Genomic DNA, 27,248 nt, shown 5'->3' on the forward strand with positions numbered 1-27,248 from the left:
TTTTGGAGGACCAAGAACCAAGAACCAAGAACCCCTCCCAATACAATGTCTGAAAAAGCATTCTGACCCAAAACACCACCTATCCATTTTCTCCAGGGTTGCCATCTGACCCGCTGAGTTATTCTAGCACTTTGTGACCTTATTTGTAAACGAGCACATGCAGTTTCTTGCTTCAACATCTTGATCATTAAAAATTATAGCTTTATATGTATGGCCAAATCGTATAGTGGCATGAAATGTTACCGTTTATGTTTTTTAGATTTGAGAAATGATTCGTTACAGTGATTCAATGCAGGAGATGGCTCCAAAAGTTAGTGGTTCGAGCGTCTTTGATTCATTTGCATCCAGCCCGGACAGGAAAGGCAAAGTACGTAGGAGTACAGTTGGAATGCTGGCCTTGCAGGAGACAATCAAAGAGAAGCAGGTATTTCTTGTTGTAGCATTAAGCATTCACAGAAGAATATATAAAATTATATATTTTTTAAGAATTATAAAAGGATTGGACAAGCTCGATGCAGGAAAAATGTTCCTAATGTTGAGGGAGTCCAGAACCAGGGGTCACAGTCTAAGAATAAAGGGGAGACCATTTAAAACTGAGATGAGAAAAAACAAGTGGGTTGTGAATTTGTGGAATTCTCTGCCACAGAAGGCAGAAGAGGCTAATTCACTGGATGAATTTAAAAGAGAGTTAGATAGAGCTCTAGGGAAATCAAGGGATATGGGGAGAAGGCAGGCACGGGTTACTGATTGTGGATGATCAGCTTCAGTTAGTTGTTTGGAATCAGCTCTTTGTTTTCCAAGGACAGCAGTCATTTTCCAATACTGACATTTCTGTACCTGGACAATTCTTACTTGGACATAAGATCATAAGCTCATTAGTGATAGGAGCAGAATAAGGGCAGTCGGCTCATCATGTCTACTGTGGCATTCAATCATGGCTGATCTGTCTCTCCCTCCTAACCCCATTCTCCTGTCTTCTCCCCGTAACCCTTAACACCTGTACTAATCAAAAATAGTAGAGTACATCTCAGTAGTAGAGAATATCAATCTGTTCAAAATAACACCCTCCTGTTTCTGAAAATTTCCTTACAGAAAACATCATTTGTCTCTTTGTGGCTCCAATCTGCTTCTTGATGACAGTTATAATTATAAAGATTTTAGGCCGAGACTCCAAAAGGCATGAAGATTTTCAATGTCCCCTTTCTGTGTCGACAGGAAAGCTGAAACATCAACCATCAGCTGCTATATTGGTAGAAGTGTCTGTGGACTCTACCACCCGAGCATGTGAATTTCTTTAGGATGAACACAATCTCCCACCAAAGATTGGAGGTGGACTACTCCATGAACCTTGCCATTTCATGGATTGGTCAGATAATCCGATAATGCATAAACCATCAATGTATGTCAGCCTTCCCATGAATGCTTCCCTTGTCCTCATCAACATCCTCGGGAGGGTACTGACATGTGGATCTGCTCTTTGGTGAGCTGAAATACTAGATTCTCTTTGTCTCTTCCCTGACTACAATCGCCCATACCAGTATGTCCCTTGTCCAATGTACCACTCTATTTTTCTTGCCTTTGTGGTGGCAGTGTTTAAACTGGCAGTCACATATAATGTTTGACCTCCATTTCTTTCTCAGCTCTTCCTCTGTTCTCCATCCTTCACTCTTTGATTTTCCTGAGAGTGAGGAATGTAGATGTCTTTTTTCAGAACATGCAATTATATAGAATAAAGAAGGTTTGACGATTCTGTTGGGAAAGTGGCACAGAGGTGCATATGGGCAGAACAGTCAACTCAGTAAGGCATGGAGAAATAACGAAGCACCTAACAGTGAAGTGAAGAGATCTGGTAGTTGGGAATGTCCTCTTTCCTGCCTCGTTCAGGTACTGTAGTCAAGTTGTATAGCGTTGTTAAGGAGCTATTTAAGGAAAAGAGCTCTACTACATTTGCTTCCTAGTGAAGCGCTGACAACTATTGCTGTACAGGGCAGGAAGAATCAGAAAAAATGTTGCCTCTTATATGTGGAAACGTCGCCAAAACAAAATGCATGTGGAATGTTGAATGAGGATGAAAATCCAGAATGAAAATCCTGTGATGCGTAGATAAATCTGTGCAAGTAAATAATGTAACGTTGCTTTCTTACACCAACACAGAGCTAATGATCTTTTCACGTAAACTTTTAGGGGAGGTACAGAGAAGCAAGGGAGGACAGGAAAAAGAAGTTCGATGAAGTATATGGGTACCTCATAGATATCTTGTCCTGGCGTTCGGAGATTGCTAAAAGTGAAGTGGAAGAGTTTGTTTTGGATTCTCTGTCTGTAAGTAATGTTTACTCGTAACTTTCCTGGTTTTATTTGAATTGTGGATTTACTTTGATTCATATCTTCACTGTAATGCTATAACGCTGTTACACTATACTCTGCTATTTTTATCTGTGCATTATTTGTTCATAAGATCATAAGACCTAGGAGCAGAATTGGGCCATTTTGCCCATCGAGTCTGCTCCGCCATTCAATCATTGCTGATCTATTTTTACCTCTCAACCGTTTTCTCCTGTCTTCTCCCGTAACCTTTGATACCCTTACTAATCAAGAACCTATCAATCTCCGCTTTAAAAATACTCAGACTTGGTCTCCACAGCCCCCTGCGATATTGAATTCCATAGATTCATCACCCTCCGGCTAAAGAAATTCATCCTCATCTCCATTTTAAAGGTACGTCCTTTTAGTCCGAGGCTGTGCACTCTGGTTCTAAACTGTCCCACTGCTGGAAACATCCTCACCACATCCACTCCATCTAGGCCTCTCATTATTTGGTAGGTTTCAATGAGTTGCCTTCTGTTTTTTTTAAAGCTTCATAAACTTTAGTTTCCTGCTAATCTTTGCCAGATTATATGCCTTCTCTTTTGCTATAATGCTGTCCTTGGCACTTGACTTCCTTTATCAGCCATGGTTGCCTCATTCTCACTTTAGTATATTTCTTACTGTTTGGGGGAAAACTTCCCATGTCATCCAATTCACTTCTAGAAACTCTTTAGACTTTAGAGATACTTTAGACTTCAGAGATACAGCGCGGAAACAGGCCCTTCAGCCCACCGAGTCCGCATTGACCAGCGATCCCCGCACACTAACACTATCCTACTCACTCGGGAACATTTTACAAATTACCGAAGAAAATTAACCCAGAAACCTGCATGTCTGGAGTGTGGGAGGAAGCCGGAGCACCAGGGGAAACCCCACACGGTCACAGGGAGAACATGCAAACTCCATACAGGCAGCACACGTAGTGAGGATCGAACCCAGGTCTCTGGCGCTGTAAGGCAGCAACTCTACCACTGTGCCGCCCATTCTCCTGCCAATGCTATTCCACTATCATTCCTACTAGGGTCCCCTTCCATTCAACTTTAGCCAACTCCTCCGTCATGCTTCTGTAGTTCCCTTTACTCAACAGTAATACTGATACATTCTGAGTGGTTCCTTCACCTTAAGCTTCATAATCACAGCTGGTTCATTCCACAACAACAAATCCAGAACTGCCTTTTCCCTAGTAGGCTCCACCACAAGCTGCTATAAAAGCCATCTCTTTAGGCTTTCTGTAAATTCCTTCTTTTGGGATCAAGTACCAACGAGTTTCTCTCTGCATATTGAAATCCCCCATGACCACTGCAACATTGAATTTCTTACATGCCTTTTCTATCTCCAGCTGTAATTTGCACCTTACATGCTGGCTACTATTCGGAGGCCTGTATATAACTCTCTTCATGGTCTTTTTACTCTTGCAGTTTCTTAGCTGTTTCTCCAGGGATTCTGCATCTTCTGATCCTATGTCATTGCATGGAAACATGCCCTTTGGCCCACCATGTACGCACCGACCATTGATCCCTGCACATTAACGCTATCCTACACACACTAGGAACAGTTTTTAAATTTATACTAAGCCAATTAACCTACAAACCTGTACGTCTTTGGAGTGTGGGAGGAAACCGAAGATCTCGGAGAAAACCCACGCAGGTCACGGGGAGAACGTACAAACTGCGTACAGACAGCGCCCGTTGTCAGGATGGAACCTGAGTCTCTGGCGCTGTAAGTGCTGTAAGGCAGCAACTCTACCGCTGTGCCTCTGTGCTGCCCCGGCTTCCTCCTCCAGTTCGAGGGATCTGCCAGTGATTGTCAATATCACCTTTGAGATTCTTCTGAACGCCCCTCCTCTATTTTGAGCAATCAGCCAGGGATTTCCAAAAATCAGTGCACTTGATGCATTTTTCAAGGGGGTGTCAAGCACATCATTGAATTTTTTCCTCTGTCTATTGGGTAATCTCTTCCCCTGAGAGAGCTTGTAAAATTAATATTGTATTACAGCAGTCCAGGAGGGTCGTGCTGGCTGAAGAGTCTAGATAACGTGGTTCTCAAGCATGTTTTTCTGATGGTTTGTTTTAAATGGCTTGACCAATTCCTTTTTAAAAACTGCTGTTGTATATGCCTCCACAATTCCTCATGGCCATGCATTTCAGATTCTTACAACTGCAAGTTCATGCTTTTCTGTATACCTTTTAGTTCTCACTAACATAACATAACTTAGACATAGACATAGAAATTAGGTGCAGGAGGCCATTCGGCCCTTCGAGCCAGCACCGCCATTCATTGTGATCATGGCTGATCGTCCACAATCAATAAGCCGTGCCTGCCTTCTCCCCATATCCCTTGATTCCACTAGCCCCTTGATTGAGTATTTTTAAAGAAGTGATGAAGAAGATTGATGAAGGTAGGATGGTGGATGTTGTATACATGGATTTTAATAAGGCTTTTGATAAGGTCCTTCATGGAAGGCTGATCCAGAAGATAAGATGTATGGGATTCATAATGACTTTGTATGACTTACAGAGGCACATGGAAGTGCAGGGAATAGAAGGAAATGGAGCTGAGATCAGTTTAACCTAGGTATCACGTTCGGCACAAACATTGTGCACAAACATTCGGCACAGAGCCTATGTCCTAACAGAGACAAGGGTAGTTCTAATATTATTTATGATTTCAGGGAATAATTAAGTGGAAGGGATTATTACAATTATTGGGAAGAAAATCTGTGTTATGATTTTGATATTTTAATGACAAGGGTAATAACTGAACTTTAAACCAATTGTGGTTTGTAAAAGTTAACACCATTAATAACCTTTGTTCATAGTTCCAACCTTATGATGACTTTTTCGCGAAAGGAGGCGAAAAAATACTTGCATTCCTTTGCCAACAGTCCGAAGCACCACCAATAGGTAAAAATGATTAATATGCATAGCATCTTAAACAGAGGAAGCCCAATATACTTCAAGTTGTATGCTTTTGTTGATATTCTGGTGCATGAATAATTGACTTAAATTTTACAATCTTAACCAATACCATATACAAAATAGTGAAGGGAAAAATATACTGAAAATTCAGAACATATTCGCTGTTTTGTTTTAAATGGGAGGGATGGTTTATCATATTGATGAGAAGCAAAATCTATATTTAATGGGTCATAGAGTCATAGAGTCATAGAGTGATACAGTGTGGAAACAGGCCCTTCGGCCCAACTTCCCACACCGGCCAACAATGTCCCAGCTACAGGGGTGACCAAGGAGGTAGATGGGGGTAGTGCAGTGGATGTGGTATACATGGATTTCAGTAAGGCTTTTGACAAGGTCCCACACAGGAGACTAGTCAAGAAGGTAAGAGCCCATGGGATCCAGGGCACCTTGGCAAAATGGATAAAAAACTGGCTTAGTGACAGAAGGCAGAGGGTGATGGTAGAAGGGTGCTTCTGTGACTGGAGGCCGGTGTCCAGTGGGGTGCCGCAGGGATCGGTGTTGGGTCCCTTACTGTTTGTAATCTACATAAATGATCTGGATGTCAACGTACAGGGCATGATCAGCAAGTTTGCAGATGACACAAAGGTAGGGGGGGGTGGTGAATAGCGAGGAAGGGATCTGCAAGCTACAGGAAGATATAGATGAGATGGTCAGATGGGCGGAGCAGTGGCAGATGGAATTTAATCCTGAAAAGTGCGAGGGGATGCACTTTGGCAGAAATAACTTGGAGACGGAGTACACCATGAATGGAAGGACCCTAGGGAAGACGGGTACAGAGGGACCTTGGAGTACAGGTACACAAGTCCTTGAAGGCAGCAGGACAGGTGGACAGGGTGGTCAAAAAGGCATATGGGTTACTGGTCTTCATTAGCCGGGGCATCGAATATAAAAGTAGGGGGGTAATGATGGAATTGTACAGAACACTGGTGAGGCCACATCTGGAGTATTGTGTACAGTTCTGGTCACCACATTATAGAAAGGATGTGATAGCTTTGGAGAGGGTGCAGAGGAGATTCACCAGGATGCTGCCAGGGATGAAGGGCCTCGGCTATGAGGAGAGACTGAGCAGACTGGGGTTGTTTTCCCTGGAGCAGAGAAGGCTGAGAGGGGACATGATCGAGGTGTACAAGATCATGAGGGGCATAGATAAGGTAGATGGTGGGGAACTTCTTCCACTGGTGGAAGGTTCAACAACGAGGGGACATAGATACAGGGTAAGGGGAGGGAGGTTTCGGGGGGATGTGAGAAAGAACTTTTTCACCCAGAGGGTAGTTGGAGTCTGGAACTCACTGCCTGGGGTGGTGGTGGAGGCGGGAACACTCACAACGTTTAAGAGGCATTTGGATGGGCACTTGAAATGCTACAACATTCAGGGCTACGGTCCAAATGCGGGAAAATGGGATTAAAATTAGACTGTGTTTGGTAACGGGCGGCGCGGACACGATGGGCCGAAGGGCCTCTTTCTGTGCTATAGGACTCTATGACTCTATGATACACTAGTTCCACTTGCCTGCGCTTGGTCCATATCCCTCCAAACCTGTCCTATCCATATACCTGTCTAACTGTTTCTTAAATGATGGGACAGTCCCAGCCTCAACTACCTCCTCTGGCAGCTTGTTCCATAAACCCATCACCCTTTGTGTGAAAAGGTTACCCCTCAGATTCCTATTAAATCTTTTCCCTTCAACTTGAACCTATGTCCTCTGGTTCTTGATTCCTCTACTCTGGGCAAAAGTCTCTGTGCATCTACCCGATCTATTCCTCTCATGATTTTGTATTCCTCATCCTCCTGCGCTCCATGGAATATAGACCCAGCCTACTCACCCTCTCCCTGTAGCTCACACCATCTAGTCCTGGCAACATCCTCGTAAATCTTATCCGAACCTTTTCAAGCTTGACAATATCTTTCCTATAACATGGTGCTCAGAACTGAACATAATATTCTAAATGGGGTGAATAAAGTAAAACAAATAATGTAGACTATGGACTGATTGTAATGTTCGTTTAGTGGATTTTATCTGTAAATTGTTATTGCACAATGTTTTACTGGATTACATTTTGAATGGATTTTGGATCTGCTGCTGGCATACAACTTCTTAAACATGCAGCCTAAAGCTAATTGCTTAAAAAATCCATCCTACAGATAGGCCAATAAATGCATGACAACATAGCAAATGGAATATAACACAGAAAAATGTGTAATCTTCCACTTTGATGAAAAATAATTTTCTTTAAATGTGACATGAATGAAAATTGCACGTCTTTGGAGAGTGCGAGGAAACCAAAGATCTCGGAGAAAACCCAAGCAGGTCACAGGGAGAACGTAAAACTCTGTACAGACAAACACCTGTAGTCAGGTTCGAACCGTGTCTGGCGCTCTCAGGCAGTAGTTCTACCGCTATGCCAAGACCCCAACAATCTCCTCTCTTGTCCCTCTCACTAACCTGGAATAGATCCCATCAGTGCCTTCGGACTTGGCACTCTGCTCTTCAATCACCATTAGATCTTAAATTACCCTTGCATTAAAGTGTACTCTACACTGATTTCATGCTCATCACTTTGGTGAAAGTGAACTGCTGGATGTGGATTACTTCCTTATCCAAAGAGTTGTGAATGCTGCTGAACATCATGAGATCACCTGTGAACATTCCTAATTCTGACGATATGATTGAAGGAATACTATTGATGAAGCAGCTGAAGATATCTGGGCGTAGAATGCTGTGCTGAGGAACACCTGTTGATGTTTAGTGGGCAAGATGATTCACTTCCAACCACCACAGTCATGTTTTGTAGTTAATATGATTCCAACCAGCGGGGTTGGGGAGAGAGGGGCGGGGTTGGTGTGGCGTGGCGTGGGCGGTTCCCTCTAATCCCACTGAATTCAGGTGACCTAATGTTGCCTGATGTCATGCTTGATCAAGTGATGTCTTGATGTTCAGGAAACTTACTCTCACTTCAACTCTGAACTTCAGATCTTTTACATAGAAACATAGAAAATAGGTGCACGAGGAGGCCATTCAGCCCTTCTAGCCAGCACCGCCATTCATTGTGATCATGGCTGATCATCCACAATCAGTAACCCGTGCCTGCCTTCTCCCCATATCCCTTGATTCCATTAGCCCCCAGAGCTCTATCTAACTCTCTCTTAAATTCTTCCAGTGACGACCTCTACTGCCCTCCGTGGCAGAGAATTCCACAAATTCACAACTCTCTGGGTGAAAAGGTTCCTTCTCACCTCAGTTTTAAATGGCCTCCCCTTTATTCTATAAAGGGGAAGTCACGAAAAAAGAAAGAACGAACGAGATCATGCTTCTTCAAGGACCCCTATAAGTTCGTAAAATCACTTTTCATCAAAGAAAAGGGAGGAAACCTGAAAACATCAAGGCAGGAGCTAGACGAGCACCTGAAAAGAATACATGCTGATGACAAAAGACACCTGAAGACAGCTATTCCATCGGACATTCCACCAATTGAACAACCAGAGCACCAGATGGACATTAGTCCTCCAAAGTGGAGGGAGGTGGAACAGACAGTAAAGCGGGCAAGAGCATCTTCAGCCCCAGGGCCAAATGGGGTTCCGTATCGACTCTACAAGAGTGCTCCTGATGTTCTTCGCTTCCTGTGGAGGCTAATGAGAGTGGCTTGGGAGAAAAGAATTATACCCAAAGCATGGCGCAGGGCAGGTGGAGTCCTGACTCCGAAAGAGAAGGAATCCACAGATATCAGCCAATTCCGCCCTATCAGTCTCCTCAATGTAGAGGGTAAAAGTTTCTTCAGCATCATAGCTCAGAGGATGACCAGCTATTTAGAGAGAAACAACCTTGTGGATACAACAGTCCAAAAAGCAGGCATCCCAGGGTTCTCTGGATGTCTCGAACATACCAGCATGATTTGGCACCAAATCCAGACTGCAAGAAAAGAAAAGAGAGATCTGCATGTCGTTTTCCTTGACCTTGCCAATGCGTTCGGAACTGTCCCTCACAGTTTCCTCTGGGCATCCTTTGACTTCTTCAGGATACCAGAGACCATCACAAGCCTTGTCAAGGCTTATTTTCAAGATCTGCAGCTGTGTTTCACCACGCCAGACTTTACCACCACATGGCACTGCATGGAGATTGGCATAATGGCAGGGTGTACCATCTCCCCATTGATTTTTACAATGGCTATGGAAGTCATCATAAGGGCCTCCAAGTGGGTGGTGGGAGGCAAGCGGCTGAAGTCTGGAGTCCGTCCACCACCCATCAGGGCCTACATGGATGACATGACAATCATAACAACAACAGCACCTTGCACCAGGCACCTTTTAGGGAAGCTTCAAGAGAACATCACTGGGGTTAGAATGAAATTTAAGCCATCCAAATCAAGAAGAATTTCTATAATCAAAGGCAAACTGACGGATCAAAGGTTTTTCATTGATCAAGAACCAATCCCAACTGTGTCAGAGAAGCCAATCAAAAGTCTGGGGAGATGGTATGACTCTAAACTGAAGGACACTGATCAAGCAAATGAGCTGAGGCAAGAAATCATCAAAGGCCTAGCAAACATCGACCGATCCATGTTGCCTGGAAAGCTGAAAATCTGGTGCCTGCAGTTTGGGTTACTACCTTGCCTTATGTGGCCACTAACCATGTATGACATCTGCCTCACAAGAGTTGAGAAGATGGAAAGAACAATCAGCTCTTTTGTGAGAAAGTGGTTAGGGGTTCCTCGATGCCTGAGCAGTGTAGGCCTGTACGGTCAGGGAGTACTTCAGCTGCTTCTCTCTAGCCTCACAGAGGAGTTCAAGTGCACTAAAGTCAGACTAGAGATGACCCTGGCAGAATCGAGGGACACTGTCATCCGAGCTGCTGCCCCAACCCTGGCAATAGGAAGGAAGTGGACGGCTAAGAATGCGACACAGCAGGCAAAATCTGCTCTCCATCAAGGCGACATGATTGGGCAAGTCCAACACGGACGAAGTGGCTTGGGGCTTGGCGAAAAGCGACCTTGCTGGAACAAGGCATCCTCACTGGAGCGCCGGAAGTTGGTCACGGCCGAAGTCCGCCGACAGGAGGAGTCGAGTAGGTGTGCCAAGACTGTGTCGCAAGCTAAACAGGGCCAGTGGATGAGATGGGAGAGTGTGGAAAAGCGGAAGATCAGCTGGAAGGACATGTGGGAGATGGAGGCGTGCAGGATAAGCTTCCTCATTCGCGCAACCTTCCTAGCCCAAAAAATCTCAACCAATGGCTGGGCAAAGATCCATCATGCCCCCTGTGTTCAACACCAGCCACGCTTAAGCACATCCTCACTGGGTGTAAAGTAAGCCTCTCCCAAGGACGGTACACCCGGAGACATAATCAAGTGCTCAAATGCCTGGCAGCGACTCTGGAAAGCAAAAGAACAACCAACAATGCCCTGCCGCCCAGAACAACCAACCCAGTTATGCCAATTGCCTTTGTTCGGGAGGGGGAACAAAAGCAACGGAAAATTCCACCAAGGACAAGGTTTGGACAGCTGGAGGCAGCCCGGGACTGGCAGATGCTGGTGGATGTGGACCAGCGGCTTACAGTTCCACCAGAGATAGCCATCACCAACTTGAGGCCTGATCTTGTCCTCTGGTCCAACTCTCAGCGCATGGTGTATTTTGTGGAGCTCACAGTCCCTTGGGAGGATGCTGTGCAGGAAGCCTTTGAAAGAAAGAAACTGCGCTACACAGACCTTGCAGCGGAGGCAGAACAGCGGGGCTGGAGAGCAAAGATCTGCCCGGTAGAAGTTGGATGTCGAGGATTTGTGGCAACATCTACCGTAAGACTGATGAAGGACCTGGGGATCAGCGGACAAGCCCTACGCCAGGCTATCAAGGAAACATCACAGGTGGCAGAGCGGAGTAGCCAGTGGCTCTGGCTGAAGAGGAAAGACCCCATCTGGTCTCCCAAATAAGCTGGCTAGGGGGGTGGTTCTGGGACGCCAGAATGCACTGCTGAGCCTACTGGAGACGTCGTGGGTCCAATCAGCGAAACGTCGATGAAAGTAGGTGCCCACTTGATAACCCCAATGACGTGTCTGCCTAGCCTTTTTCAACATTGGATGAGCATAGGTGAGTGCATACGCCTCCCATCACCACCGGGAGCAAATTGACATTTGGCACTTTGGATTTCTAACATCTTGTCCTGTGTATTTGGAAACATTCAGTGACGGATGCACTAGGACACCCAGATCTCGTTGTATTCAATGCGTCGGCAGCTGGGTGGATCCAGAAAATGAGTGAACTTTCATTTGGTATCTGCATATGATGAGTTGGGGATGGAAACATTTGCTTAAGAAAGATGTGTGGCTTTGGACGTGAACTTTGCTCAACATCTTATTCGAGATGAGACGTGGAAATGACCAAAGGTGAGGGGAATAAAATAAAAAGAAAGAGAAGGTGATCCTACAGAAAGAGGAGCAGAACCTCAGGGTTGCCAAGCCCACAATGACAGGGGATCTTATAGAAACGTATAAAATTATAAAAGGACTGGACAAGCTAGATGCAGGAAAAATGTTCCCAATGTTAGGGGAGTCCAGAACCAGGGGCTACACAGCCTTAGAATAAAGGGGAGGCCATTTAAAACTGAGGTGACAAGAAACCTTTTCATCCAGAGAGTTGTGAATTTGTGGAATTCTCTGCCACAGAAGGCAGCGGAGGCCAAATCACTAGATGAATTTAAGAGAGAGTTAGATAGAGCTCTAGGGGCTAGTGGAATCAAGGGATATGGGGAGAAGGCAGGCACGGGTTACTGATTGTGGATGATCAGCCATGATCACAATGAATGGCGGTGCAGGCTAGAAGGGCCAAATGGCCTCCTCCTGCACCTATTTTCAATGCTTCTATGTTTCTAAGAGAAGTGGGGGTGGATGCAATAGTAATTGAAAATCAAATCTCGCTTTAATTGTTCTCATTGATCTATTAACCAGATGACTCTCTAAACATTAAAATTACCTGGCATCGTCCTGTCAGAATTTTTCCATATGTCCTATCTATCTCTCCCTATCCACATTCTGTCTGCCACTACAACTGACTTTTTCTCATTTTCCTAGTCTTCCCTCTGTAATGTTAACACTCCCTCACTGTTGACTCGTGACCTGATTGAATTGATGTGTGTTGGCTGAATCTGTAAAATGTGCCTCCACAGGTTTTTATTAACGTAGAAACATAGAAACATAGAAAATAAGTTAATAATAATAAGTTAAACATAGTTAATAAGTTTTAGCATTGAATTATACCACAAAGGCAGTATTTCTGTCATAAGGTGTTTTGAAGAGGCAGGGAAGAGGAATAAGAAATGGCTCCAGCATGTATTTAAACAAATGAATGAAATGCATGTAGGCCGACAAATACAATCCTGAACATTTTGTTAAATGTAGAATGCTGCAGTGTTAGCTTCAAATGTTCGGTTCCCTTGAAATCAATTGGAATGTATTTGTGAGGGAGAACACAGTGTTACGTAGAAAAAAATAGGTGCAGGAGGAGGCCATTCGGCCCCTCGAGCTAGCACTGCCATTTGTTTGTGATCATGGATGATTGTCCCCAATCAATAACCAGTGCCTGCCTTCTCCCCATATCCCTTGATTCCACTACTCCCTAGAGCTCTATCTAACTCTCTCTTAAATCCATCCAGTGATTTGGCCTCCACTGCCCTCTGTGGCACAGAATTCCACAAATTCACAACTCTCTGGGTGAAAAAGTTTTTTCTCACCTCAGTTTTAAATGGCCTCCCCTTTATTCTAAGACTGTGGCCCCTGGTTCTGGACTCCCCCAACATTGGGAACATTTTTCCTGCATCTAGCTTGTCCAGTCCTTTTATAATTTTATATGTTTCTATAAGATCCCCTCTCATCCTTCTAAACTCCAGTGAATACAAGCCTAGTCTTTTCAATCTTTCCTCATATGTCAGTCCCGCCATCCCAGGGATCAATCTCGTGAACCTACGCTGCACTGCCTCAATTACAAGGATGTCCTTCCTCAAATTAGGAGACCAAAACTGTACACAATATTCTAGATGTGGTCTTACAACTGCAGAAGGACCTCTTTACTCCTATATGCCCTGCACGCCAACTTTCAGTGACTGGTGTACAAGGACACCCAGGTCTTGCTGCACCTCCTCCTTACCTAACCTAACTCCATTGAGATAATAATCTGCCTCCTTGTTTTTGCCGCCAAAGTGGATAACCTCACATTTATCTATATTATATTGCATCTGCCACGCATCTGCCACGCATCTGCCCACTCACTCAACCTGCCCAGGTCACCTTGCAACCTCCTAACATCCTCTTCACAGTTTACACTGCCACCCAGCTTTGTGTCATCCGCAAACTTGCTGGTGTTGCTTTTAGTTCCCTCTTCCAAATCATTGATATATATGGTGAACAGTTGCGGCCCCAACACCGAGCCTTGCGGCACTCCACTCGCCACTGCCTGCTATTCTGAAAAGGACCCGTTTACTCCTACTCTTTGCTTCCTGTCTTCCAACCAATTTTCTATCCATGTCAACACCCTACCCCCAATACCATGTGCTCTAATTTTAGTTACCAATCTCCCATGTGGGACCTTATCAAAGGCTTTCTGAAAGTCGATACACTACATCCACTGGCTCCCTTCATCCATTTTACTTGTCAGATCCTCAAAAAACTCCAGAAGATTAGTCAAGCACGATTTCCTTTTCATAAATCCATGTTGACTTGGACTTATCCTTTTACTGCTATCCAAATGCACCATTATTACCTTTTTAATAATTCACTCCAGCATCTTTCCCACCACCGAAGTCAGGCTAACTGGTCTGTAATTCCCCGTTTTCTCTCTCGCTCCTTTCTTGATTAGTGGGATAACATTAGCTATCCTCCAATCCACAGGAACTGATCCTGAATCTATTGAACATTGGAAAATGATCACCAATGCGTCCACTATATCTAGAGCCACCTCCCTGAGGACCCTGGGATGCAGACCATCAGGCCCAAGGGATTTATCATCCATCAGTCCTATTAGTCTACCCAATACTATTTCTCGCCTAATTAAAATTTCTTTCAGTTCCTCTACCCCCCTAGATCCTCTGTCCTTCAATACATCTGGGGTGTTCTGCAAATATTATAACTGTTCTAATCAAGGTTGATCATGAAGGATGATCGCTATTTCTATTTGTTTCAAAGTGTGAGGACGGTATGTTTAGTTTAGTTTAGTTTAGAGATACAGCGCAGAAACAGGTCCTTCGGCCCACCGAGTCCCTGCCGACCAGCGATCCCCGCACAGTATCCTAAACACACTAGGGAAAATTTACAATTATACCAAGCTAATTAACCTACATGCCTGTATGTCTTTGGAGTGTGCGGGGAAAGCAGATATTCCGAAGTAACCCCATGCAAGTCACAGGGAGAACGTACAAACTCCTCAGGGACAGCACCGTGGTTAGGATTGAACCCGTGTCTCTGGTGCTGTAAAGGCAGCAACTCTACCGCTGCGCCACCTCCAACCTACGGTTGACTAATGCTTTGATTAATTATATTTAGAATGTGGACGAATTATTCCTGGAATTAGTAAAGGAAGCAAAATAAAGAGATTATATCAGGCCAATTTATTCAGTTCTCACCTCGAGGGCCTGTGTTTATTCTTTGTGAGGTACAACACTGATGTTCTTATCACCGGAAGAAATGTTCATGAGGTATGAACTTTATTTTGCATTTAACCATTATATTAAAGATAGAGTATGGAAATGAGTCCTTTGATCCTATCCATTCATATGAAACCTGCATTAATCCCACTTTTGTTCTCCTACATTCTCATGAACTTCCCTCAGATCCTACCACTTGCCTACACATCGAAGGTAATTTACAGTAGTCAATTAGCCGAGCAACTCAGATGTAATTGGGGTGTGGATGGAAACCAATACCTTGAGGAAACGCACATGGTCACGAGAGAATGTGTGAACCTTGAGGAGTATAAGGGATGTATCAAGGCTTGGATAGAGTGGATGTGGAGTGGATATTTCCACTAGTGGGAGAGTCTAGGACTAGAGGTCATAACCTCAGAATTAAAGGGCGTTCTTTTAGGAAGGAGATGAGGAGAAATCTCTTTAATCAGAAGGTGGTGAATCTGTGGAATTCTTTGCCACAGAAGGCAGCGGAGGCCAGGTCAGTGTATATATTTAAGGCAGAGATTGATAGATTCTTGATTAGTACAAGTATCAGAGGTTAAGGGGAGAGGGCAGGAGAATGGGGTTAGGAGGGAGAGATAGATTAGCCATGATTGAATGGTGGAGTAGACTTGATGGGCCGAATTACCTAATTCTACTCCAATCACATATGACCTCATCAATGCCACATTGGTCAGAATTGAGCCCAGTCTCAGATGCTGTGCTCTACTAAGTACACCGCTGTGTCTCTATGTTTACAGCTATTCCATTTTAAAGACTGTTGCAAAATACCTATTTAATCTGCCATTTCATTTTCCACAATAAAAACAAAACATTCTGGAAAAACTCAGCAAGTCACACAGCTTTGGTGAAACCTGAGTAAACGTTTCAGGTTAAGGACCATATGTCAGTTTTCAATTATTAGTTCGCAGACGCATATTCTCTGCAGGAGAAACATTCAATTTATGAACTTTTTTAAATGTCTCTTATCAAAATCCAGTTTTCCCTCTTTATTAATCATTTAATTATTTGTTTGATATTCTATACAATATTCTGATCTGCCCCATCCCTTTGCTGCATCTGTATATTTTTTCTTTATATTCTTGCTAAGGATCGTTTATAATTTCTTGTTTTACTTATCGATGGTGAAACCTCCTCATGGACTCCAGCGCTCTGTGTGCAAGTAGAGTTTTATGTGGATGTCTGATAACCAAAGTAATCTTTAGCACCCTGTTATTTTTGAGCACCAGATCATTTATGTTTCTGGTGGAAGGATGCTTGCTCCAAGAATTTTGTAAAACTTTTGTTTTGGTGCTGTTATAGATTTATAGATTCATGGAATTGCAGAACATGGAAATTAATTATTTGGTATAACCTGTCCATGCTGACTTACATACCTATCGGAGCTAATCATGTTTGGCCTATATCCCTCAAAATCATTCCTATCCAGTTACTAGTCCAAATGTTCTTTAAACATTGTAATTATACATGCCTCTACCACCTTCTCCGACAGCCAATCTATATGAAAAATATGCCCGTCAGACCACTTTTAAATCTTTCTCCTCTTATCAAACCAATGTTTAAGACTCACTTTCCCTGGAAAAAAGACCATGACCATCAAACCTATTTAAGGCCCTCAAGATGCCAGTGTTTTAATCAAGTATATTTTCTTTAACTTCTGCATGCTGCCAGATATAAGATACTAATTATGATATTGCTGGTTATGCACTGGATTTTTCTGGTCATTTTAAGAATAACTGACTCACAGACATTCTTCCTTGCAGGAGGTGCAATTCGGTGTCTTCGATTCTACTGATGGAATACTTACTGGTGCTACAAGGATGTTAGAAAACATTTTTTTGCCTGCTATTTGTGCAACTGAAAACTGGGGAGTATTTAACCAGTCCATTCACGGGGACAGAGGAAAGAAATCTTTCAAAGAGATTATCCGCAGATATATCACATTCTTAAATGGTAAGATATTTTAAAAGTTAAATCATTGTGAGAATAAGAAGTTAAGATTTGCATTTGAAGTCTGTGTTCTTAAACTATCTAACAAAGCGCACTGCTGAAATCATTGTATTTAGTCATCATACAACACAGTGAAGAAAACCCAGAGATGAGTTAGGTTTTAAAAGTATATTTCCATTAAAGAATGCCAATCTGTCCAACATCCTTGGAGCTAATACCCCCCCAATCCAGGCATCATTGCGGTAAATCTCCTCTGAACCCTTTCCAAAACCTCCTCACCCTTTCTGTATTGGGGTAACCAGAATTGCACACAGTAATCCAAAAGTAACATCATGACTTGCTGACCCTTATACTCAAGGCCCTGACAATGAAGGAAAGCATATTATGTGCCTTCTTAACCATTCTGTCACTACTTTCAAGGAGTTATGGATTTGGACTACAAGATCCCTCTGTACAGCAGTGCGATTAAGGGTCTTGCCATTAATTTTATATTTTTCCATTGCATCGACCTTCCAAAGTGCAACATCGCACAGTTGCTCGGAATCCAACTGCCATTTCTCTGCCCATTTCTGTAGCTGATCTATATCCTGCATATCTATATCAGTCTGAAGAAGGGTCTCGACCCGAAACGTCACCCATTCCTTCCCTCCCGAGATGCTGCCTGACCTGCTGAGTTACTCCAGCATTTTGTGAATAAATACCTTTATTTGTACCAGCATCTGCAGTTATTTTCTTATATACTGCAGTGTGCTTTGACAGCCTTCCTCATTGTTCATGACCCCAGAAATCTTGGTGTCATCTGAAACGTACTAACCATCCCATCTACATTTACATCCAAGTCATTATCTCCAATCACGAAGGTCCCAGCACAGATCCCTGGGGTTCTACAGATATGTCAATAGCAAAAGGATAGTGAGGGATACAATTGGTCCATTAGAGAGTCAGAGTGGACAGCTATGTGCTGAGCCGGAAGAAATGGGGGAGATATTAAACAATTTCTTTTCTTCGGTATTTACCGAGGAGAAGGATATTGAATTATGTGAGGTAAGCGAAACAAGTAGAGTAGTGATGGAAATGAGGAGGATTAAAGAAGAGGAGGTACGGACACTTTTGAAGAATATAAAAGTGGATAAGTCTCCAGGTCCTGATAGGATATTCCCTAGGACATTGAGGGAAGTTAGTGCAGAAATAGTAGGGGCTATGACGGAAATATTTCAAACGTCATTAGAAACAGGGATGGTGCCGGAAGATTGGCGCATTGCGCATGTTGTGCCTTTGTTTAAAAAAGGTTCTAAAAGTAAACCTAGCAATTATAGACCTATTAGTTTGACGTCTGTGGTGGGAAAATTAATGGAAAAGATACTTAGGGACAATATATATAATTATTTGGATAATCAAGGCCTGATTAGAAACAGTCAACATGGATTTGTGCCTGGAAGGTCATGTTTGACTAATCTTCTTGAATTTTTTGAAGAGGTTACCAGGGAAATTGATAAGGGCAAGGCTGTGGATGTTGTCTATATGGACTTCAGTAAGGCATTTGACAAGGTTTCACATGGAAGGTTGATTAAGAAGGTTAAATCGTTGGGTATTAATAGTGAGGTTGCAAGATGGATTCAACAATGGCTGAATGGGAGATACCAGAGGGTAACGGTTGACAATTGTATGTCAGGTTGGAAGCCAGTGTCTAGTGGAGTGCCCCAAGGATCTGTGTTGGGTCCACTGTTGTTTGTCATTTACATTAATGATCTGGATGATGGTGTGGCAAATTGGATTAGTAAATATGCAGATGATACTAAGATAGGTGGAGTAGTTGATAGTGAGGTAGATTTTCAAAGTCTACAGAGAGACTTGGGCCTTTTGGAAGGGTGGGCTGAAAGATGGCAGATGGAGTTTAATGCTGATAAGTGTGAGGTGCTGCATTTTGGTAGGACAAATCAAAATAGGACGTACAGGGTAAATGGTAGGGAATTGAGGAATGCAGTGGAACAGAGGGATCTGGGAATAACTGTGCATTGTTCCCTGAAGGTGGAATCTCATGTGGATAGGGTGGTGAAGAAGGCGTTTGGTATGCTTGCCTTTATAAATCAGAGCATCGAGTATAGAAGTTGGGATGTAATGTTGAAATTGTACAGGGCATTGGTGAGGCCGAATCTGGAGTATGGTGTGCAGTTCTGGTCGCCAAATTATAGGAAGGATGTTGACAAAATGGAGAGGGTACAGAGGAGATTTACTAGAATGTTGCCTGGGTTTCAGCACTTAGGCTACAGAGAGAGGTTGAACAGGTTGGGTCTTTATTCTTTGGAGCGTAGAAGGTTGAGGGGGGACTTGATAGAGGTTTTTAAAATTTTGAGAGGGACGGACAGAGTTGACGTGGGTAGGCTTTTCCCTTTGAGAGTGGGGAAGATTCCAACAAGGGGACATAGCTTCAGAATTGAGGGACAAAGGTTTAGGGGTAACATGAGGGGGAACTTCTTTACTCAGAGGGTTGTGGCTGTATGGAATGGGCTTCCGGTGGAAGTGGTGGAGGCTGGCTCGATTTTATTATTTAAGAGTAAATTGGATAGGTATATGGATAGGAGGGGATTGGAGGGTTATGGTCTGAGTGCAGGTAGATGAGACTAGGTCAGGGAGAATGGTCGGCGTGGACTGGTAGGGCCGGACAGGCCTGTTTCCATGCTGTAGTTGTTATATGTTATATATATGTTACGGAACTCCAGCCCCAATTTGCCCTTCCATCACAACCTCTGTCTTCTACCAGTAAGCCAGTGATGAAACGATACAACCCAGTCACTGTTAATCCCATGCATCTTAATCTTCTGGATCAGCGTACCATGGGCCATTTTATCAAAAGCCTTACTAAAATCCATGTAGACAATATTCACAAAGCTAATTTTGTATCCAGTTTGGATGGCTCACCCTAGATCCCATGTGATCTTACCTTCCAGACCAGTTTACCATGTGGGACCTTGTCAAAAGCTTTACAAAAGTCTATGGAAACAACGTCCATTCCCCTGCCCTCATCACTTCAAAAAAATCTCAATTAAATTTGTGCGTCAGAATTTCCCATGCACTGACATGCTGACTATCATTCATCAGTCTTTGCCATTCCAAAGGCATTCGGTATGCTTGCCCTCATCGGTCAGAGCATTATGTACAGAGGTTGGGACATCATGTTACAACTGTGCAAATCATTCATTCTATCGCAATTGTATGCAGTTATGGTTGCACATCTATAGAAAGAATGTCAAAAGGGTGGAAAGGGTGCAGAAAAGATACAGGAGGATAATTGCAGGATTGGAGGGCTTTGGTTGTAAGAACAGGTTATAAGGAAAGGCTGCATCGGCTGGACATTCTTTCCCTTGGAGCATGGGAGAGTAAGGGGTGACTTTATAGAGGTATATAAAATCATGAGGCATAGATTAGGTAGATGGTCACAGACTATTACCCAGGGCAGGGAAGTGTAAAACTAGAGGACATAGATTAAAGGTGAGAGGGCCACCTCTTAGAAACATAGAAACATAGAAAATAGGTGCAGGAGTAGGCCATTCGGCCCTTCGAGCCTGCACCGCCATTCAATATGATCATGGCTGATCATCCAACTCAGTATCGTGTGCCTGCCTTCTCTCCATACCCCCTGATCCCTTTAGCCACAAGGGCCACATCTAACTCCCTCTTAAATATAGCCAATTAACTGGCCTCAACTACCCTCTGTGGCAGAGAATTCCACAGATTCACCACTCTCTGTGTGGAAAAAAAACTTTCTCATCTCGGTCCTAAAAGACTTCCCCCTTATCCTTAAACTGTGACCACTTGTTCTGGAAGAGGGTGGTGGTATATGGAACAAGCTACCAGAGGATGTTGTAGAGGCAGGTGCAACTACAATGTGTAAAAGATATTTAGACAAGGGCCTGGATAGGTAGCTGATCTATATCCAGGGTTATGTTGAGGGATATGGGAGAAATATAGCAGATAGTACCAGCTCAGATAAACATCTTGGTTGGCATTTTTGAGTTGGGTCAAAGGGGCTGTTTCTGTGTAGCTTTTTGACTCCAAATGCAATTGATTCTGTTTCTCAGAATCCCCTTCAGTAAAATGTTCACTGCTGGATGTTAAGCTGATAAGCCTGTAATGCTCTCCTCCGCACCCTTTCTTAAAGATAAGCACAGCATTAATCAACTCCCACTCTTCGGGTATCCCACCTGTGGCAAAAATCTCTACCACAGCCCATTTTTCCTTGCTTTCCACTATATCCTAAGATCAACGTGCTCACGTCCTAGGGATTTATCCATCTTTATATGCCTCAAGACTGCAAAAACCTCCGCTTGCATAATATCAATATATTTCATGGCATCATTCTTCACTTCCCTGAATTCTGTAACTTCACGAGCTTCTCCACAGTAAATACAAATGAGAAGTATTCACTCAGGACCTCGCCCATCTTCTGTAGCTATGCACATAGTTGACTACAGAGATACGTAAGATGAACCTACTCTGTCCATGGTTACCCTTTTGCTTTTAGTATTAGTGCCATTGAGTCAGACAGTGTGGAAACAGGCCCTACGGCCCAACTTACCCACAATGTTCAAGTGTGGGCACTTGACAACATGTGAAGTTGTCCCAGTCCAACATGTCCCAGTTACATTAGTTCCACCTACCCGCATTTGGCCCGTATCTCTCCACATCTGTCCTATCTATGTACTTGTCTAACTGTTTCTTAAATGATGGGATAGTCTCAGCCTCAACTACCTCCTCTGGCAGCTTGTTCCATACACCCACCATCCTTTGTGTGAAAAAGGTACCCCTCAGATTCTTATTAAATATTTTTCCCTTCACCTTGAACCTATGTCCTCTTGTCCTCGATTCGTCTACTCTGGGCAAGAGACTCTGTGCATCTACCCAATCTATTCCTCTCATGATTTTGTATACCTCTGTAAGATCTCCCCTCATCCTCCTGTGCTCCACGGAATAGAGACCCAGCCTACTCAACCTCTCCCTATAGCTCACACCCTCTAGTCCTGGCAACATCCTCATAAAGTCCTCGTATTCTTACAGAGTCTCGGGTTTCTCCTGTATCTCATCTGCCAAAATTATTTCTTGTCTCCTTTTTGCCCTCCTGATTACCTCCATAAGTGTATTCTTACATCCTTGCATTCTTTAGGGGACTTCCTTGATCCACCTATATAATCAGAGGATGGTGAATCTGTGGAATTCTTTGCCAATGGAGGCCAATTCAGTGGACATTTTTAAGGCAGAGATATATAGATTCTTGATTAGTACATGTGTCAGAGGTTATGGGGAGAGGGCGGGAGAATGGGTTAGGAGGGAAAGATAGATCAGCCATGATAGATGATGTACTGAATAGCCTAATTCTACCCCTATCACATGACCTTTGACCTTATGACCTATATATGCTTACATGTTCCTGAGCAACCAGGACTCCCTATTCCTGCTAACCTTATTCTTCACTCTAACAGGAACCTGTTGACCCTAAACTCTTTCTGTCTTACTTTTAAAAAGCCTCCCAGTTCCCAGAAGTCCCTTTACCGACTAATAGTTTCTTCCAGTCCTTTTAAAAGGTCCTGTCTAATGCCATCAAAATTAACCTTGCCTCATTTTAGACTTTAACTTGCAGAACCAGAGCTATCGGCTTTCCATAGTTATTTTAAAACAAACACAATTATGAATCTTATTTCCAAAGTGCTCTTCCATTGACACTTAAGGCAGTTACCCAACCTCATTTCCCAAGAGGAGGTCAAATGTTGCCCCTGCTCTTGTACATGATGCTTGAGCAAACTTTCCTGGAAACACTTAGCAAACCCTGCTCCATCTAATCCATGAGTACTGTGGCAGTCCCAGTCAATATTAGCAAAATTGAAATTGCCTCCTATTGCAATATTATTATTCTATTCCTAACAGCTAGCCACAATTCCCTGCATATTTCCTCTCTAAATCCTGTTGACAACTGAGGGATCTTTAGTACAATCTCATTAAAGTGATTATCTCCTTATTCCTAAATTCTATCTATATTGTCTCACCGGACACACCCCCAAGAATATCCTCTCAAAGTAATCCCATAGTACTCTCTCTCTAATCAAAAATGCAACTCCCGCTCTCACCTCGATGTCTATCATCAATTTCCTCCATATATATATATATACCCCAGAACATTGAGCTGCCAGACCTACTCATCCCTCATGTCGTTCTCAATAGATTTGTTTTCTCTGTATAAGCCTTGGGACAGATATTGTAGACTGCTTAAAGTTGGCAACCAAGGATGCTTGGCATTGGAATTCTTTCATGCATGATGTCACGGATCAAAATGATTACAGGGAATTCGTGCTTGTGTTTGGAGCTCGGTTTAATTACTAATTAGTAAATCTTATCAATTGTAATAGAAAGATTGAGATGTTATTATATGAGATATCTTTATTTGTGTTTTCTTGGATGCTATTTTCTTTAGGTGCAAAAACAAGTCTTGAAAAAGCTGTAGTACTGAAGAGTGATAAAGTCGATCTTGCAATGCTGCGCTCTTTTGAACAAATAAGGGTAGCAGCATCAAGTCTAGAAATGGTTTCACAGCTTGAACAAGTACTTTTAAAGTGGCACAATCAACTGGAATTGGTTTGTATCTTTAGAAGATTTAACCCTTAATGACTGTTAGCAAGTTGCTTTAACCCTTAATGACTGTTAGCAAGTCGATATTTCATTCCACTTTTTCACCACAAATATGTGTGTTGAAAGTAAAATTATTTTATTGCTGTTTGCAAATGATTGACCCTTTAGTAAGTAATGTTTCCTTCAGGCTTTGTATTCTTTCTGTAAGTTGTGGGCCAGAAAGTGTACACTGCTTAAATGGTGGCATGCAAGGATCTTTAGCAATGCCAATCTTTCATACGTGATGCGATGAACATTGGGCATGCTGATCAGGCCTTGAAGATTGTCAGCACACAAACTTTACATTTGCCATTATTGCAGAGCAGCAGAAAAAGTTGTTAAGATCTAGAATATGTCTGATATACAAGATGAATAGAGGATTAATTTACAGTTGGGAGGCCATTGGATTATTAGAGGACAGGTGGGGGTGAGAGAGAGAGAGTAAGGCTGGCGTCAGGAGGATTGGTTAAAGTAGTATTGAGGGAGGGGGAATAATTTGGAATGGGGATAAGGCCAAGTCCTTTAACATAGAAAATATGTGCAGGAGGCCATTTGGTCCTTCGAGCCAGCACCGCCATTCATTATGATCATGGCTGATCATCCATAATCAGTAACCCGTGCCTGCCTTCTCCCCATATCATCCCGTTTCCACTAGCCCCTAGAGCTCTATCTAACTCTCAAAAGAGAGTTTTTCATCCAGTGAATTGGCCTCCACTGCCTTCTGTGGCAGAGAATTCCACAAATTCACAACTCTCTGTGTGAAAAAGATTTTTCTCACCTCAGTTTCAAATGGCCTCCTCTTTAATCTTAGACTGTGGCCCACTGGTTCTGGTCTCCCCCAACATTGGGATCATTTTTCCTGCTTCCAACTTATCCAGTCCTTTCATAATTTGAGACGTCTCTATAAGATCCCCTCTCATCCTTCTAAACTCCAGTGAATACAAGCCCAGTCTTTCCAATCTTTCCTCATATGACAGTCCCACCATCCCGGGACTTACACAGATGATTATTCTGTGGAGATGTAAGAGACCTCAGATGCTGGGAGCTGGAGCAAGAAACAAACTGCTGGCGGAACTCAGAGGGTCAGTGTTTGCCTGAATTTCTACGTTTGCTCTTCGACCACGCTTTTACAAGGAGTCTCTACTGCAGCTACATGTCCTTCCCCAGTACTTGTCCTTGCCCCCACATTATCCAGTTCAGTCCCAACCAGGATCTTACATATAAACGTGTAGGAAGGAACTGTAGATTCTGGTTTAAACCGAAGATAGACACAAAATACTGGAGTAACTCCGCGGGTCAGGCAGCATCTCTGGAGAGAAGGAATGGGTGGCCTTACGGGTCGAGACTGAAGAGAGATCTTGACCTGAAACGTCGCCCATTCCTTCTCTCCAGAGATGCTGCCTGTCCCGCTGAATTACCCCAGCATTTTGTGTCTATCTTAGATATATACACTCTATTCATCACTTCTTCCAGTAGCTTCCCCTCCACATTCTAGGCTCTTCTCTTTGTGCCAGGCTTTGGTACCCTCTGTCTCTTTCTCTCCCGCAGTTCTGGGTCTTGCTTTCAGCCATGATCATATTGAATGGCGGTGCTGGCTCCAATGGCCTACTCTTGCACCTATTTTTCTATGTTTTCGATGTTTTCTATGATGACACTATTGCAGGGGTGAAAAACTGGAAGTTGAAAATATATAGCGTAAACATATAAATAGAAGCTTGGTTCTTGTCTGTGAATGTTGAGTGCAGCTGGGAGTCAAGGAATACTTTTGGGGTCTTCTGAATAACTATGAAAAACCTTGTGATTTTTATGTACAGGTTCTGGCACAAAGTAATCAAGTGAGGAAAGAGGCTGAAGATTCAGGTCCACTCACCGAACTGGAATACTGGAAATGCACCTCAGCTCAATTCAATTCTATCATTGAACAACTTAAAGGACAGCATTGCAAGGCAGTAATTAACGTGCTAAATATAAGTCACTCAAAAATGTTAAAGGTAAAATTTTCAAGTAAATAAGTACAAAGATACTTAGTATTAGAGTCATAGAGTGATAGTGTGGAAACAGGCCTTTCGGCCCAACTTAAGGTCCTAAGGTCAAAAGGAATAGGAGTAGAATTAGGCCATTCGGCCTATCTAGTCCGTCATGGCTGATCTATCTTACCATCCTATCCCCATTCTTGTAACGAGGTGTAACAACAAGGCTGGAGATGAAGTGGAGAAGGGGAATTGGCTGAAATGGGTGGGGGTGGGTGGGGGGAATGGAAAGAAAGGTGTGCGCAGCATGGGTAGGGAACTGGGGTCATGGGCCTATTTCTATGGTGTACAACTCTATAAATCTGTGAGGAACATCTCATCAAATTAAAGTGGAGTGTGAAGCATCAGGAGTGTTTGAACATTGATGTCTGCATCTCAGAAACATCTTGGAATGCATTATCTACTAAAGAAGTCTTGCTGCATCTTCATGAACTTCATCTATTAAGAAATATAAACTCAAGTGTTTTGAGAGAGAGAGAAATGAGGGTAGGGAAAAGAGAGAGAGATAAAAGCACGATTCTACAATGAGGGTTGTCAAGCAGGGAATGGGACATGCTTACTCTGCACCTTTCCCAATCCCTGAGTGTAATCAATGCAGAGGTATGTTTTGCTAACTTTGTTGTAGAACGTAATCTACCATTTCCTGCTGCAGACCACATAGGACCATTACGACGTAAAATGTTTCCTAATAATGACATTGCTAAAGAGTTCCACTCAGGGCAAACAAAGACAAGATCTATTGTTCAAACATTAGCAAGAGATTGTGGGAGTAAGATAGCTGCAGCAATGAAGAGCCAGCCCCACAGTCTTGCTACCGATGGTAGTAGTGACATGGATGATGTAAAACTGTATCCACTGGTTTTGCGGTATTTTGACAATTCTTTGGGCTTGGTCTCCACTGTTCTTTGTATGCCGGAATGCAAGGAATTGACTGCTTCGTATATATTCAAAACACTTGACAATGAATTGAGAAAGAGAAATATCTCTTGGAAAACTTGTGTGTCATTTGGAGCAGGCAATGCGAACATGATGCAAGGGACCAAATCTGGACTCGCCTCTCACTTGCTGAAATCAAATGAAGATATGTACGTTTTAGGGTGTGCTTGTCATCTCTTGCATCTGGCGGCAGAGAAAGCTGAGAATGTACTTCCAGTGCATTTGGAAGAGTTACTGATAGATGTCTACTTCTATCTTGATAAGAGCAGTAAGCGGAAAGCAACTCTGAAAGACTTCCAGTCTCTGCACAACACTGAAGTGAGGAAAATTCTCAAACATGTAAGCACAAGATGGCTTTCACTAAAACTGTGTCTTGACAGACTGCTGATGCAATGCCCTGCATTGACAGCATTCTTCCAAAGTGAACTAGACGGTAACAGAAAATCAACCAAAGCAACCAAAAGAAAGGCAAATGGAGATGTGTGGTAATAAAGAAATGCCCAAAAATGGGACAGAATACTTCCACTGTCGTATCATCTGCCAAAAAAGCACCTTCCAAATGTAGTGCTCACACTTCTCGACTAGCAGCTGGCCCACAGTCATCAGTGTTCTTCAGGATGGAAGCTCAGTCTTCTCATGCGCAATCATCAGTACCATAAATCTACCTCAAA

At 43.1% G+C, this 27,248-nt stretch overlaps 1 protein-coding gene across 1 annotated transcript in view; it reads left to right on the forward strand.

Moving 5' to 3' along the window:
• Positions 1–268: 268 nt before the first annotated feature.
• The window catches only part of LOC144593828 (dynein axonemal heavy chain 8-like), a 460,724-nt gene continuing 433,744 nt past the window's right edge, over positions 269–27,248 (forward strand). The window contains 7 exon segments of the mRNA XM_078399946.1: positions 269–424; positions 2,185–2,319; positions 5,183–5,267; positions 14,862–15,013; positions 16,768–16,957; positions 23,418–23,578; positions 25,426–25,602. Of these exon segments, the coding sequence (XP_078256072.1) occupies positions 269–424; positions 2,185–2,319; positions 5,183–5,267; positions 14,862–15,013; positions 16,768–16,957; positions 23,418–23,578; positions 25,426–25,602 (1,056 nt within the window).

The sequence above is a fragment of the Rhinoraja longicauda genome, chromosome 5 (assembly GCF_053455715.1).
Source record: "Rhinoraja longicauda isolate Sanriku21f chromosome 5, sRhiLon1.1, whole genome shotgun sequence".
NCBI lineage: Eukaryota > Metazoa > Chordata > Chondrichthyes > Rajiformes > Arhynchobatidae > Rhinoraja > Rhinoraja longicauda.